At 44.7% G+C, this 15,110-nt stretch overlaps 1 protein-coding gene across 1 annotated transcript in view; it reads left to right on the top strand.

The window, feature by feature from the left end:
* Window positions 1-15,110, top strand: part of RADIL (Rap associating with DIL domain) — a 781,529-nt gene that overhangs the window by 728,660 nt on the left and 37,759 nt on the right. Inside the window, exons 14-15 of the mRNA XM_069645514.1 lie at window positions 1,853-1,992; window positions 6,987-7,126. Of these exons, the coding sequence (XP_069501615.1) occupies window positions 1,853-1,992; window positions 6,987-7,126 (280 nt within the window). The remainder of the gene's footprint in view (window positions 1-1,852; window positions 1,993-6,986; window positions 7,127-15,110) is intronic.

Raw genomic sequence — 15,110 nt, 5'->3', positions numbered from 1 at the left:
GTTAGGCTGAATAGCCAGGGTTCTTTCTCTCAATAAATACCAAGGTATAGAGGGGAAAAGCAAGGATGCGTTCTCGTGCTCATGCTCTTTAACTTATAGCTGTCGGATCTGTATGATTGTGTAAGAAGTGGCTAATTTCCAGTCTAAAATAGGTAATAAACACATCAGCTGGCTTGTTTATGCCGATGATGTTATTATCCTGGACCATACTTATTTTGGTAAAAAAGCAGTTCCATCAGACTAAGTGAATACGCTACGGATAATGAATTACTAATCAATATGGGGAAAACGGAGTACATGAGATTTGGTACCAGCAAATGCTCTACACAGCTGTTAAACATTCAGTCACAAAATTTCGAGGGTCAACACCTATACCTACTTAGGATATGAAATCACTTGTAAAGAGTGTTGTAAAGAGTTAATAGAAAGCAAACGGCATAAGGCATTGTTACTAATGACGGTTATCAAAACATTTGCATCAAAAACAGCTGGCTAGAGTTTACAGGGTATCATTCTGGTTACAAACAGAGCTTCATGGCAATGATTACGTATGGTTTAGAGGCCAGCTATGGAAGTCATGTAATATGGCTGAATAAAATTGAAGGGTTAGTATGAAGAAAGATACTAGGACTTGAGCAAAGTATACTTGTTGAGGCTATTCACCTCAAACAGGGCTTGATATCGATCCAAACATGTATGATAATTAAAAAAGGGGTATTATATATAAAAGCAACGGCCGGACAGGCGTGCCCTTTGCTAAAATCATTGGGGGTTGCTATTGCTGTACAGCACTAACCAAATGTAAAGAAAGCTGTGAAGAATGTAGCTGGGGACTAGGCTATCATCGGTTAAGGCGTGAGCTCATGATAAGAGCAAAGGAATCGGACTGGGCAAGTGATCAGGAGTACGTGTACCATCTGGAGAGCCTGCATGATTATGCAAGACTGCATCAGAAAGGTCTGAGTCCTGCTACTGTATCCTTCTCCAATGTACAGAAGAACCACATTGTTCAAGAGAATGAATAGACTGCCCATGCTGGCGGTGGTCGGCCCCTGGTATGATATCTCCCTTACAAAACGTTATTGTCGCATATGCAAAAAATAAGAACCAATAGGAGACTGATAGACACATCATGCCGTAATGTCCCTTGTTGGGGAACCTATATGAAATACATTTGTTACGATTTGTTCACTCCAGGGAACGCATTCAGGAGGACCAATTTTTGGCCTGAGGCCTGGAATGCACAAATTTGTCGCTCACGTTAGTTCTAGCGAGATTATGGTCAATTATATATAATGACCTAAATACAAGGAATGTGAGCGGGTGGATGATAAAGGATGACACTGAATGGCTGTGACATTGTCACATCGTTGGCCTGGGATTTTAATACAGGTGCCTCGAAGTAAAGATTAGATCACATTATTGACCATCCTAATAGTTCCTCATAAGTGCACAGGGGCTACCATGAACGTAAAGCAGCACAACCAATGGGGCTAAAATAAGGGTGATCCTCAGGAGTAACAAGAAGTAGTGTTGTTTAAAGGATTTTAGTTGATATGTGAAGAATGTTTTTATTCTATATAATATGTTGGTTTATTAATGCAATTATATTGAAGATGTTTTTATTATGATTTTTTTATATAGATAATTTGACTGTATATAGAATGAATTGTATATAATAAAAGTTTGAAGAGTTTTAATAATAAACCGTGACACACTGTAATAAATAATCATAATGATGGCAGCCAGTAAACATCAGCGGCATGGAATGGAGCCATTTCACTGACTTGGTGCATTTCAAGTGAATATATGTAGGACTTCCTTTCCCTGAACACTTGGTTTTCCTCCTCAGGGAGCTCGCCGATCCCTTATGACTATCCCACACCTGCCTCTTCCAGCCTCAGTTCGGACGCCGATGAGTTCTGCTACGTCTTCGTGGTCGAGTTGGAAAAGGGGCCCAACGGCCTGGGAATGGGTCTCATTGATGGACTGGTGAGTGCAACCTGCAGTGTGAAGCTTGGGCATGCAGACCATTTGAGTTCACTGCTCTTAACATCTCAATATTGCTATTGCAAAATATTAGATATTGCAGACAGAAATTGTAACTCCATTGAATTTGACACAATTAAGTATCACACAAAGTGCTGCCCTGCTACACCTGTTCGCAAACAGTATGTATGCAGTCAGTGGCAGCCTGACAAAGCACACAGTTCATAAGCTAGAGGGGTTCAGGACCTCAGTGACATTATGTGGAGCATCTTCTAAAGCCACCCTTCTGTTCCCTTCCACAAGCCGCAGACTCCTCTCACAAAATGTATACAGCCACATGCCAAAGTAAAATGAAGCAAACTCCCTTCCCTACGCCCACCCGCCACCCTTCATCTGGGTTTATGGCCGTTCCAATAACTTCACTTTCAGAATGATGCTGCCACCCTGTCAATGGTTCCCCATGGTGAAATGATGAGGTACATGATGTTGATGTAATCTGGATTCCTCAAAGTGCCCCGTGAAGCTGGATACACCATCTCTAAGGCTGACAAGGGTATTTCTGCTGCTGGAAGGGGAAGCAAAGTATTCTGATGGGAAAATAGAGGGTCTGGGGCAGGGGAATAGGACAGGCTGCCCAGTAACTGCGGAATCTTGAGGTTTCAGTGTCGCCTGCCCCTTACTAGGTACTGCTCTACACCCGAGCTCCTAGGAAAGCTTTGTGCCAGAACTTAGGCAGGTGGCAAATTTAAGTGCTCCATGCAAGAAACAATCCATTCAGAAATTCATACAAAGGGCCACATCACGAGTTGGGCAGTATCCCAACTGGGGCACCGCCCAACTTTATTTGCGTTAGCGTCCATCCGTCCACCGGATCATGGGTTGGCTGCTAACCGTTACTCCCCATTCCCCATTGGGTCCAATGGACCCAACGGGGAACCTTTGCCACAATTACCATGCTGCAATACTGCTGGCGGTTATTGCACCGGAAATTGGCATTTTTCCAGCTCTGAGCTGGGGTAAACACGCCGGACTTGAGATTGGGCGGAGCAGTAAATGCGGCGGCAGCCGCATTACCACCGCATTTAAGGGCTACTGCCCTACACGTGATGAGACCTTATGAGCAGGAGTCCTTTTGACAAACAATCCCACTGATGGGTTTTGAAGCAAAGCAAGAGTTGCACTCTGCTGTTGAACATAACATACTGTTTTAATATTACCAGTAGTGTTTTCTCCATGCACTAAAAGCAATGGAAAAGCTGACTCCTGGTGACAGGATCTCAATACCCGATGAAACAAAAACATCAAACAACTAAATGGCATTGAATCACTGGATCAATATCTCGTTCTCTTTTTAGGGCTTTCCTCTACCTCTCTCTCTTTGCTTGAACTGGGGACTCTCAGCCCTTTAAGATGAGTAGCAATACCCTTGAGATGGATGGGGATGCAGATTTTAACAATTGGCTGACTGCTAACCGCCGTCAGTAACTTTCCACCTATATGAGCATGCAGACTGAAAAACCAGGTGCGGGTGAGCTTGTCTTGATACCAGCTTCCCACCAATTAAAAGGGACACTCCATCCTCACCTCAACGGTTCAGTGTCATTTAATGTCTGAAGTTGGCCTTGAGTTTGTACTGTTCTCTGGGATTATTTAAGGAGTACGGGTACTGTCTGGCTTCCATGCGTATGTGTGATCTCCTCATGCATCCAACTTTCTTACATCACGTGACTGGACATCATGAATTGAACCTTTTTCGTGTATTTGACTGTATTTTCCAATAGTCTTCTGACATCTTTGTTTATACTTGACCTTCTTGAACAGGAGCTTTTGTTCTTTCACGTTAATTTTATCTAATGTCAGCCAGTTTTAGTTCTGATAAGACCTTGGATCTTTGGCTCATCCAACTCCTTAGCTGAAATATATTCTGTTTAATTCAATTGCTTTTGTAACTGCAACACTGAATTTGAGGCCTTCCTCTTTGTTCAAGACTACTATATACGTAGTCGAACCTTCATTTTTTATTTAATCCATATGTATCTATGAGGTATATATGTATATGTTGGCGCTTGCCGCAATCTATTTACTATAAGCATGTGCTAGCTTTATGATTGCTTTGCTGCTTGCGTTTCATTGCATCTGTACACAGTTAAACTAAGTTTCTTCATCAAGTTTTTGGCATAAGTTTGTTCATCTTGATCCCAAAATGTCACTTATCCTTAGTACTTCTTTATACTTCATTAATCGTCTGCCTCTCAGGTCTGATTATCTTCTGTGTAATCGATTCGGTTTCGTATGACGTCACCATTCATCCTGGTCATTCAGTTTCTTTGTTTCATCAGGAATCGTATTCAAATGACCATCATATTGTCTTGGATGTAGGTATAGTTTCCTTAATGGGTACTTTACCTCCCATATTCTCTTAGGTATAGGCATTCTTATGGGTACTGCACAGAGTCATTGCTCTTCTTCTTGTCTTCTATTTGGTGTAGTATATGTCACATACTGTGGTTCACACTTCTCAGGTAATGTAGACTGGGCAGGTGGAGTAGGGGTACTTGGCTCCTCCTCTACAGGCTTATTGCACCACCTCCTTCGTCTTTCTCACTCATCTGTTAATTCCCCTTTCACATCCTCCCGCAGGCTCCTTTCTCCCTCCTCCAGCTCCGCTCCTGACTCTCTGCACCTTTCCTCCTCATCCTCCGTCTCACACTCTGTACTTCTTACATCCAGGATGGGCCGCAGAGCTCTGAATTCCTCTGTAGGTTTCTTGTGTGGGCTATGTGTGATTGGCGATCGGGTTGCAGAACTACAGACTGCTTGTGTGTGACTAGTTAACTAGTAGAATGGGGTCAAGGCTCAGCTAGCTTAGTCTATTTTGCCTATGGCAGTAATTTTGGCTTTACACCATGATCTTGTAGTTAGGGTCCTCCAATTAGAGCATAATAAAACACATACTCAAAAAGCAGAGCAAACACCAGGCAAGAAGCAACACTGTTTATTACAGCCGGGTGAGCACAAATCAAACAGAACAGTGGATAGACTTGGATCGAAAGGCTGACATCTGAATGCAATACGAAAAGTAGTTTTATAGCAAGAAATACTATGGTCAGAAATTGATCGAAAACATTTTTAGGTTGGAGAATTCACTTTTTCTATGTTTCCCAGAGATTGTATTGGCTCGCAGACATCACCTCCTTGAAGCTTACGTTGAAGAGTAATTGAAGCAAACAGTTTAACAGTTTCCTATTACAATGCTTCCCCATGTGGTACTACATTTATTCACACCCCACCCCAAAACAACTATTTAGTACTGAAGTAACATTTGTGCTGACCACCAGAACTTTACTACACTACCATTGGTCAGCACAATTGAAAACGGAACACAAAAAACATTCACACGACACCTGTTGGATAATGACCATAGCAAACTCTGTAGTAGATACTTTGGAGGCTGGCCACCTCCCCAGAGCTCAAGAACATACTGTCTGATTGGTCCTGCCAGGAACGCCACCAAGTCCAGCATTCCCTTCCCACAGCCACATACCAATGGGCATTGGCAGTCATGTGACTAGCACACTGATACAGAGCCACCCTCCCTGTTGCCATGTAGGGCAGCAGGTTTGGCTGACTGCCCTGTCATTACATTACCCAGTTCTAGTTATGTTGGCTTTTCTATCATGAGCAGCTTGAGCCCCGCCCCTTTGTAAATTCCTGTCATTTTGGTCATGTGTTTCAGATCAAGATTTCCCCAGGTCAAGCCTGGCCAAGGGATTTCCACTATGTGTATTTATGATGGCGCTATTTTTACCCTTCCTCTTCTTTAGCTAATCATTGGACAACATATTGGACTGTCTGCACACCCAGTGCATTCTTACCCCTTGCCATTCCCAGTGAAGCCCTTTGTACGGGGCGTCTGTGGCTTAGATACCCGTGTCATTTCCCATCTAGCTGCTCCCACCATCCCCCTTCTTTACCCTTGAAGTTAATAGATGCGCCCCCCTGTCTGGTGCTGAATTAGCACCTTTAACACAATCTACTGGTCGTCAGCCTCAGCTCTCCCTACTTTTACAAACAGGTGATATGCTATCCTTCTGCACTGTGTAGGGCTCAGAAAAGGTAAACCAACAGGTTTCTTGGTGCAGGCGGCAAGCAACATTCCATTCACTGACTTGTGTCTCTCAATTAACTATTTCTCTCTTTCTACTATGCGCTCACAGTTGGTGGCCAAAAATTTCCCTGTGGTAGTGACTTGAGTGTTGCTATGTCTGGACAAGATCCGTGGCTACGCTAATGTGGTGACTGTCAGGTCTCGGGGCTAGCTAGCCTTTTGGTTGTAGCCCCTGAGCTTCTATCCAGGGCTACAACCAAAAGACCAAGGGCTTAGTCACCCCACCTCCAGCACCCCTCTGCAATGCTTCTGGGTAGTTACGTTCCAACAGGAACGTTCCCAGCCACTAGCCGAATCAATCTTCTCCCCTTCATTCAGAGGTCAGTCTTCATGTGGGTCACACTTGGAAACAACATAAACGCAGAGATTTATGTAGCACCTAACTCCAGTGATAAGCCTCTAGAAGCATCACAGTGCACAGAAAGTTCTGCGCCTCACACTGCAACAGCAACTGGCATCACCACTGCAGCAACAGCAGCCTTTTTCTCATGTTATCCCTCATCAATCCCTTAGCCCACTGCACCTGCAGGACCCAAATCACCAAGTTGTAATGCCAGTGTCAGAAGTCGTGCCACGTAGGACTCAATACAATAACATCACACAGCAAAACCACACACCGTTCAACCCCTTGTTGGCAACATTAGTGCTTAAAACACAGTTTTCCTGGTAAATGCTTTGTGCTGTAAACATCGCTCCTCTTCGCCAGAATCAACGATTGCTAAAAATGTGATCGGCCACATCTATCTATACGTAAGCATGCACTTGATTTCTAGTCATATCATCAGGGTTCTTGTGTTGATTGCATCTTGTTTACGGTTGTCTTTTGCAGCATACCACCCTGAATACTCCTGGGATATACATCAGAACATTGATTGCCGACAGCCCTGCAGCCTACGAGGGGAGACTCTCCGTTGGGGACCGAATTCTTGCCGTCAATGGGGCCAGCCTGATTGGAGCTGATTACAAGAGGTACTAGTGGCCTGATAACTACCAGAAACGTGTTTGCTCCTCATAAACAATGGGATCATGTTATCGGCAGAACAGCTCAGTGCATTGGTGTAACATCCAAAGCACTCCTTTGTTATTAACGCAGTGCAAGAATTGAAAGAGCCAAGTTTATGATATAACATATATAAAAGAGAAAGAATTAGCCATTCCAGCCAAGTCATAGCACAGCACGGTCCAGTAGCCAAGTTCACATTGAGTCCAGAGCCAGATGAGCAGTGCATCGTGGGTATGCAAATTAGCTCAATAGTGAAGACTTTGCTCCAGGAAAATGCCCTTGTTTATCGGAAAGTGCTATTTTATGTGTAGCATTTTCAACCCAAGACAGGAAGCTTTCAAGGATTCAGGCAACTGCACACATGTTTCGTCCTTGTTAGGGATCATCAGCGCAGTATCGTCTAAACCTTTGTGATTGGAGCATTGGGGTATGTTGAGCAAACACCAGAAAAATGATGGTGGGTGTAATGGCTTGAGCTGGAAGTGGTGACTGTTGGGTGGTGCTGATGATGGGTGTAAATGGCTTTAGCTGGAGGTGGTGACTGTTGGGTGGTGCTGTGAGCGACTTGCCTCATTCTTTCACATTTCAGGTGGAAGTTTTTTTTTTCAAGCATTTTTATCCCACCATAGCTTTGCTAGTGTGTGCTACATAGATATTATCACTGGTGTAGCAGAGGCCCCTGCAGTGTGTGGGCCCTCCCAATGAAAGACCACAGTCGCAAGCTCCTTTCCATGTCCAACCAATGCAACAAGTCAAATGAAGTCATTTCTGCAAGTCACACACCCAACACCCAAAAGAAAAGCATGTCCAAATTGATATATTGGCTCACATTTTACAGACATTTTTCTGCTAAGGTGAGCATCGTAACACATGAAAACCAAGCCCACTGTGCATTGTGTGTTTCTAATAGTTTAATTCTTACATCATTATCAAAAATAAATGTGTTAAATATAAAAATCTATGTCAATTTTTATGTTCCCAAAATGCTCTGATTGTATGCAAATCAGCCAGGAACTATTGCGTCATTTATCCCCATATCCTTTCCCAGAGGAGATTTATTTACAGAATGAGGGAGATTTAGTCACTTAATAAATTGTTAATATAATGAGTGAGACAATATTTTATTCATGAATAGAGATTTATTTATAAACTGAGCCAGAGAAATGTATTTACAATCAGCAGCCTGGATGCAAACAAGACCAGCCGACATCATGCTGAGTGACCCAAATCACATGTTTGCAGTGTCTTGTTTTTTATTATAATTATTATTGTATTTATTGAGTATGGGACTAGCATCGGGAAGCACTGAACGCTTTGCTAGTGATAGGGGGAATGAGGAGAATCTGATCAGATTCCCCCCAGGAACCTGGCCTGGGACCCTTTTTATGTGGCCTGGGGAAGGCAGGTACTCTCTGACCTCGACCCTGGGGGTGATGTACTGTGGGAGGATAACATCGGGGTTGGGAGGATCATCCTCGGAAGACTGGAACCCTTTTTTTTTTTACTTTCTACGTAATCCCGCCCTTCTAACAGCCTTTTGCCATTTTAAAGAATTAGGAAAACCAATGTTCCCTAAAATTGACTACATGTCCCAGAGTCCCTCGGAACGAAGAAGAGGGCTGGAGAGACATGGAGGAGCCAAGGACAGCAGGCAAAACCTAATAGCGTTTGACAAGGTCAGCCAATTCGTGTTAAGGGCGTGTACGTGAAGAGAAAGCCTTTCCTTTTTCCATTGTTAGATGGAAACTGTTGCCAAACGATCGCGCGTCTATTAAGGAGAAGAACGTTGCTGGTAAACTTTACGAAGTAGAAGCTGACTTTACCACATTGTTACAAGAAGCCTATCTAACATAAAAGAGAGGTTGCGCATGTGAAACTGTGTTTCCCGATTTCCATTGAAGTTGAATACTACCCAGAAAGGAGGGAACCCAAACATGTTAATGGAAGTTTGTCATGAAGACGAAATTGCGTGTACCTCAATTAGTTTCCACAGAGAACCTTAATTCTTGTAATATCTTGAACAATTATTTAGCAGTTGTAGAAGTTGCTGAAGGTAGTACAAGAACATGCATTACCCAAGCCAGTCGACAAAACCCTTTCAAGGTGAAACCAGCACAATTAAGAACTGAACATATTGTTTGGAAGTTGTTGAAGCTGTTGTGAACCCAGAGTCCTCTGATATGAGGGTGACAACGTTATCCAAGACTGAAAGAGTGGCAATACCACTTTGGGGTAACTACTGGAAACAAGAAGGTGTACATGAAGCTGGGGAACAGAGCTGGGTGTTTGTTAAAAAGAAATAATTTATAAAACAGTAGAGTTGAGACTGTTCAAGTCAAGAGAGAGAAGCAGTCTGGGAGCTAAGGCAGATTTTGTGGTACCTGCAAGACAGAAAGGGAAGGCATAGAGGATGCCCTTTCTTAATATACAAGAGAGAAGAGTGCCTTGTCAACCTGTAGAGGTCGAAGTGTCTTGTTGAAGTTGCCTAAAATGCTAAATAGCACTAGTACTATGGTTGTCTATACATTTGTCAGAACAAAGGTCCTCTGTCCTGGAGTGATCACTCTCTCCTTTCCTCCCATCTCTCCCTCGCTACCTCTCAGGTCAAGCCTACTCCAATACTTCCACCTACCTTCTCGGTCATCCGACCCATGAAGCGTGTGCCAGTTGAGGCTTTTGCTACCACTTTCTCCCCCCCCCCTCCTCTACCTCGGGCTGATTCACATCCTGACACAGCCCTTTCCACGCTCTACTCCTCTATCTCTGATACTCTTAATGTTCTTGCCCCTGTCATGAGGATCCGCTTGAAGCCCAAAGCCAAGTGCAACTCTTGGTAAGACTCTGACATAGTCACCCTAAATGCAAGTGTAGGGTGGCTGAGAGGAAATGGTGGGCTTTCTGTGCATCCTCTGACAAACTGGCCTGCTGCCTACTCCAAGGGCAATACCGCTCCTTGTCCGCACGAAGAGAGCCCATATCCAAGCCTGCGTCTCTGCGGCATCTAACAACTCGGCTGAACTCTTTAAAATCTGCAAGGAGCTGGCCAACCCTGCTGCAGTCTCTACATCTCCTTTCGCCTCCCAGACCCTTTGCACAGCCCTGGCCTCTCATTTCATCTCAAAAACCCAGGACATCCTGCTGTCCACCCTCTCGTCCCCCCACCCTTCCTTTCTCTCTTTGTTTCCTCTGGCACCCATGCAGCCGTCAATCCTCCTTCCTTCCTTCACAACTTTTCCTCTGTTCTCCCCTGACGAGATTTCCAGACAAGTCCTATCTATGAAAGTCCCACCAAAGCAGGTTCTTCCCTGTTCGTCCAAAACCATCAAGGACCACATTGAGAGCCTTGCTCCGACTCTGGCCGACTTCTGTAACCATTCCTTCGCCTCTTGAGTCTTCCCCCTCTGCTCTGAAGCACTCTCTTGTGCACCCTCTTCTCAAAAAACCCACAGCCGACCACTCTTGCCCGGCTAACTATCGCCTGAATTCTATCACTCCTTTCCTGGGCAAACACCTTAGAAAAGCTGGCCATCTCCCAGCTCAATTTTCACAATGACTCTGCTGGTTGTCTCCATGACCATCAGCCTGGCTTCAGAGCTGCCATAAGCACGGAAACTGCTCTCCTGAACATCCATGAAGAGCTCCTGCTCAACCATCTCTGTGATAACCTGGGTATCACTGATCAGGCCCTGGCCTGGCTGACCTCTTTCCTCTCTGATCGACCCTCCCAGGTGCATCTTGGGTCCTTCCTTTCCTCCATCTCACCCTCTACTTGTGGTGTTCCTCAGGGGTCTAACCTCTCTCCCTGGCTGTTGAACCAATACCTGGCAACCCTCACCCACCGCATTGACGCTCTCTGCTCCAACTTTCAGTGCTATGCGGATGACACCCAGCTCGTTTTAAGGCTTCCCTCCGCCACCTCCTCTCCCTCCCTCATCTCTGACTGTCTGTTTGCCATCAAGGAATGGTTTGCCGCCAATGATCTCTCCCTTAATGCCAGTAAGATGGAGATTCTCCTCATCGGCACACCTGCACCTTCTTTTCCTTTCAATCTCTAGCTGGCCTCTCTTGGCGCTCTTCCTGCTCCCACCTGTGAGGCTAAGAACCTCAGGATCATCTTCGACTCCACACTCTCCTTTTCTCCTCACATCTCTGACGTCTCTAAGAAGTCAAACTATCAACTGCACCTCCTCAGAAGTAGTCTTCCTTTCCTCTCTTTCCCCCAGAAGCGTACTGTCTCTAGAGCTCTAGTTCTCTCTAGACTAGACTACTGAACAGCCTCTTTCTAAATCTGCCTGCTTCTACCCTCTACCCTCTGCAACTCTTCCAGAACAGGACTGTGAAACTTGTCCTTGGCCTCAAGCCCTGCGATCTCAAGGCTTTGTGGGGCCTGGGTCTCCTTCCCTAAATACCTTCCCACTCGAGCTCTTCGCTCCTCCACCTCCTTCAGGGCCACCCGCTTCTCCAAGCAACGAGTTGGGGGTAGGTCTCTTTCCTCGGCTGGGGCCTCCCTCTGGAACAGCCTCCCTGCCACTCTGAAACTTGAGGAGAACCATCTCCGGTTCCGGAAGCATCTCATGACCTTCCTCTTTGCTTCTGCCTTCGCTCTTCCTCTCCCCTGCTGATCTGTCTGCTTCGGCTCCGTGCACCGGGCTACCCTCTGATTTGGGGCCCAGGTCCCTGCCCACCCAGCCACACACCCGCACCTCCTCCTGGCAACCCTTGCACTTGGGTCTGTATCTGTAACCCTACAGTCCTCTTACCTGCACTTATCAGACACCCTACAGACACCCATGTCTGTGTTTTAAACCTCGCACTTGCCATGCTGCTGGCTGCACTACCAGTTGTTGTTGTTGTTTGTATCCCTTGCTCAGCACTTTCCACCTCTCCCTTGTACTTTCCCCTTTCATTCTCCCCTGCACTTGCGTGTTCTCAATGTCGCTGGGCCTAGTAAGATCGTTGTTTTGTCCTCCCTGGGTCCCCCCTTGCCTCATTGCACTCTGAAACACGTGTGTTTGAACGCGATACAAATAAAATATTATATCATAACATTATTTGAATGTAGTAGAATCAGAATTAGAAGCAGACAGTAGTATATTCAAGACACTGCAGAAGTACAAGGAGAAGAGTTGTTGTTAAGCAGAACTAGTACCTTTGTCCTAAACTTTATCCATCCTTTCCTGGAAGGAGGTTATCAAGGAATACCATTGGTGCTGTTGTTTCCTTTGTGTAATTTGGAAAGGGAATCTTTTCATCAAGTTAAGAAGAAACTTATAAGTGGATTATTGTATGAGTGAACGTTTGTTTCTTTAGACAGATTTAAGACTTTTTTTTCCTTGGAATACATTGACTGTAGGACATTCCTGGGGTAGCAAGATCTGCACAGGACAAACAGAAGTCAACCAAGATACTGGTCATTTGGTAATCATTTATGTATGTTGTTCCTATGTCACTTTGTATATTATGTTGTTGAGTATGAGGGTTAGTTTTGTGTATGCTAGTAGGTTTGCCCTTAGATCCTAGACTAGATAGGGAATCCCCTGGTAGAGTATTATTAGTTAGGATTTATTTACTGTTTTTATTTAAAATAAAATGTCAAACCTTGGGAAAACTAAACACAGTTGTGAGCCTCACATTACTGACTCCTCACAGGAAGTACACTGTGAAGGAAGCAGGCCTCTAGCTAGCGGGGCACTAACAGCGAGAGAAGGGTGGGCATTTTGGCACCAAGTGATCTACAAATAACCAAGGGAGGAAACAGGGGAAAACAGATCGCCCAGTCTCAGGTTAGGGAGAGAGTTGAGGGTGTGTGGACCTAGGTGTTAGGGAGAAGCCATTCCTTGAAGCGGAGGGTCTTGAGTTCCACCCTGAAATGGAAAAGCAAGAGGGCGCATTCGGTTTTGACGGGGGGGTGGAGTTCCAGAATCTGGAGGTGTACAGAGAGAAGCCTGTCTTCTGGTTCTTTTCTTCCTGCACCGGCAGAGTTCAAGTCTGCACATGCCCTTGCTTCGGATTTATTATGTGAATGATGGTTGTGTGTTTGTGTGTGGGGCGCGAGTGTGTGTGGTTGATGTGTGTGTGTGAGCAGTGCATCCATGTGTTTGGCGGCAGAAGGCTGCATCGTGGAAGTTATTGATTGTGAAAATGCTAGCTTATAATTTTTGTGCAACATCTTCCAAATTTGCTATAATGAGAATTTTGGAAAGGATTGTGGCTGCAGCTTCATAAACATGATTTACAGTGACCAGAAAAGCCTAGATTGTGCTTGCAGCTTCAAAAAATGTTATTTACAGTGACTTTAATGGCACAGATTGTGGCCACAAAATCTAAGTGCCTCTACACTAGGAAAGCTGGCATTAAGTATGGATCATCTTCATGAAACCAGTTGCACTGGCAATGCTGGGATAGATCTTGGGCGCAGCTGCATAAAAATGCCTTACAATGGCATTGCTGGATATGTTGTGAACTCAGGAATCGTGAACATATTGTCACATGCTCCTGTGTACTGCTGGTGACATGGCATCTACTGGATCTTGTAATGCATTACCCTTTAGAATCAATAGTAAATTGTCTGACATTTTAACAAATTTTTCTCAAAATTCACTATTTAAACAGAATATTTAAAAAATGTACTTGGAAGAAACATCCGATTTCCCTAACATTATTTGGGGCTCTCTTTCTGTGCTTGCTCACCTATGCTAATGTGTGGAACCTGCAATAATGATATTCAACTGCCGCCACTGACCCTACACTGTTTACAATGCCAGTGCCCCCTCAGGAGCTGCCCGACCCCAGTGCACCGAAAAGCTTCCTCACTATTGCCATGTGCATAATCATTTTACTGGCCACACGCAATGGCGGCTAGAACATTTGGGGGCCAGGCATCAGGCGCCACCAACCCTTGTTTCTATGTGAGGTGTAAGATGTAATATTTGATTCTAAATCTTGCATCTTTCACCTGGTGCAGCCCACCTCACGTTGCTGTTGAAGTATAATCATAATCATTAGGCATAAGTGGCGGCTCAGGGAGATCAGAGTCAGTGGTGCTGAATGCGCTTCTTTTAGGAGGTTGGGGGAGTCCCCTCCGCAAGGCTGGCCCCCTCCTTTTGTGTTACGCTTCTGTATATTGTATTTTCATTTGTGCATCTATGTATTGATATGTATTTATTTATTGCCCTTGTATTGACTTTTTACCAACTTTGGTAATGACACAAGTGACACTGCCTTTAATGTGTTTGTACCACAAGCTTCTATTAATACACGCCAGGTGCAATATGGGCTGGATAAATGCATACAGCTTCTAGGGGCAGAACTACAAACAATATGGCTATCTTTAGGTAAACGGTGCGGAAGGCATGTCAACATAAAAGGGGGGTTTTCTGGTAGGTGTCTTGTGCCTACCTTTATTGTAGTTTCGATCATAACATTGTAACCTAACCTTGCACATTCTTGTCTCGCCTTGAGACTCCCTAATCTACAGAGCTAAGTCCCAAAATAGATAGACGACCAAAGGTTTCAACGCCTAACGTTAACACATGTTTTAGCATCCCAGCTACCCTATGCTAACAATACATATTTGTACCAAGGATTGATCCAAAGCAAAAAATCATTAGCCTTATCTTCACAGTCCAACCCCATTCTAATGCAACAAAAACAGAAAGTTCCTGTCTGAAGGTTCTTGTAGCAGTTACTCACAGACTGGTCTCTCGTTTAGGCCTCGCCGTTTTAACATTGCTTCTCCAGGTCTCTCCCAAGAATCAGGATTCACAATCATCTCTACTTCAGGCTGCCTTCAGCCATATCACAATCATGTGTGGGCTTCTCTTAGCTCTTGGTTTCTTAGGGTTTTCTGTAGGTATCCTGCAGACCTTAGACTGCTCTGTTTGGATGACAGGTCCCTTGCGGACCTCGGTTCTCTCAGGATTCACAATAAGTCCCTTCTGTACCTTGTCT

The sequence above is a fragment of the Ambystoma mexicanum genome, chromosome 2p (genome assembly GCF_040938575.1).
Source record: "Ambystoma mexicanum isolate Mex_15411 chromosome 2p, UKY_AmexF1_1, whole genome shotgun sequence".
Classification (NCBI taxonomy): Eukaryota; Metazoa; Chordata; class Amphibia; order Caudata; family Ambystomatidae; genus Ambystoma; species Ambystoma mexicanum.
This window is presented reverse-complemented; position numbering and strand designations above follow the sequence as displayed.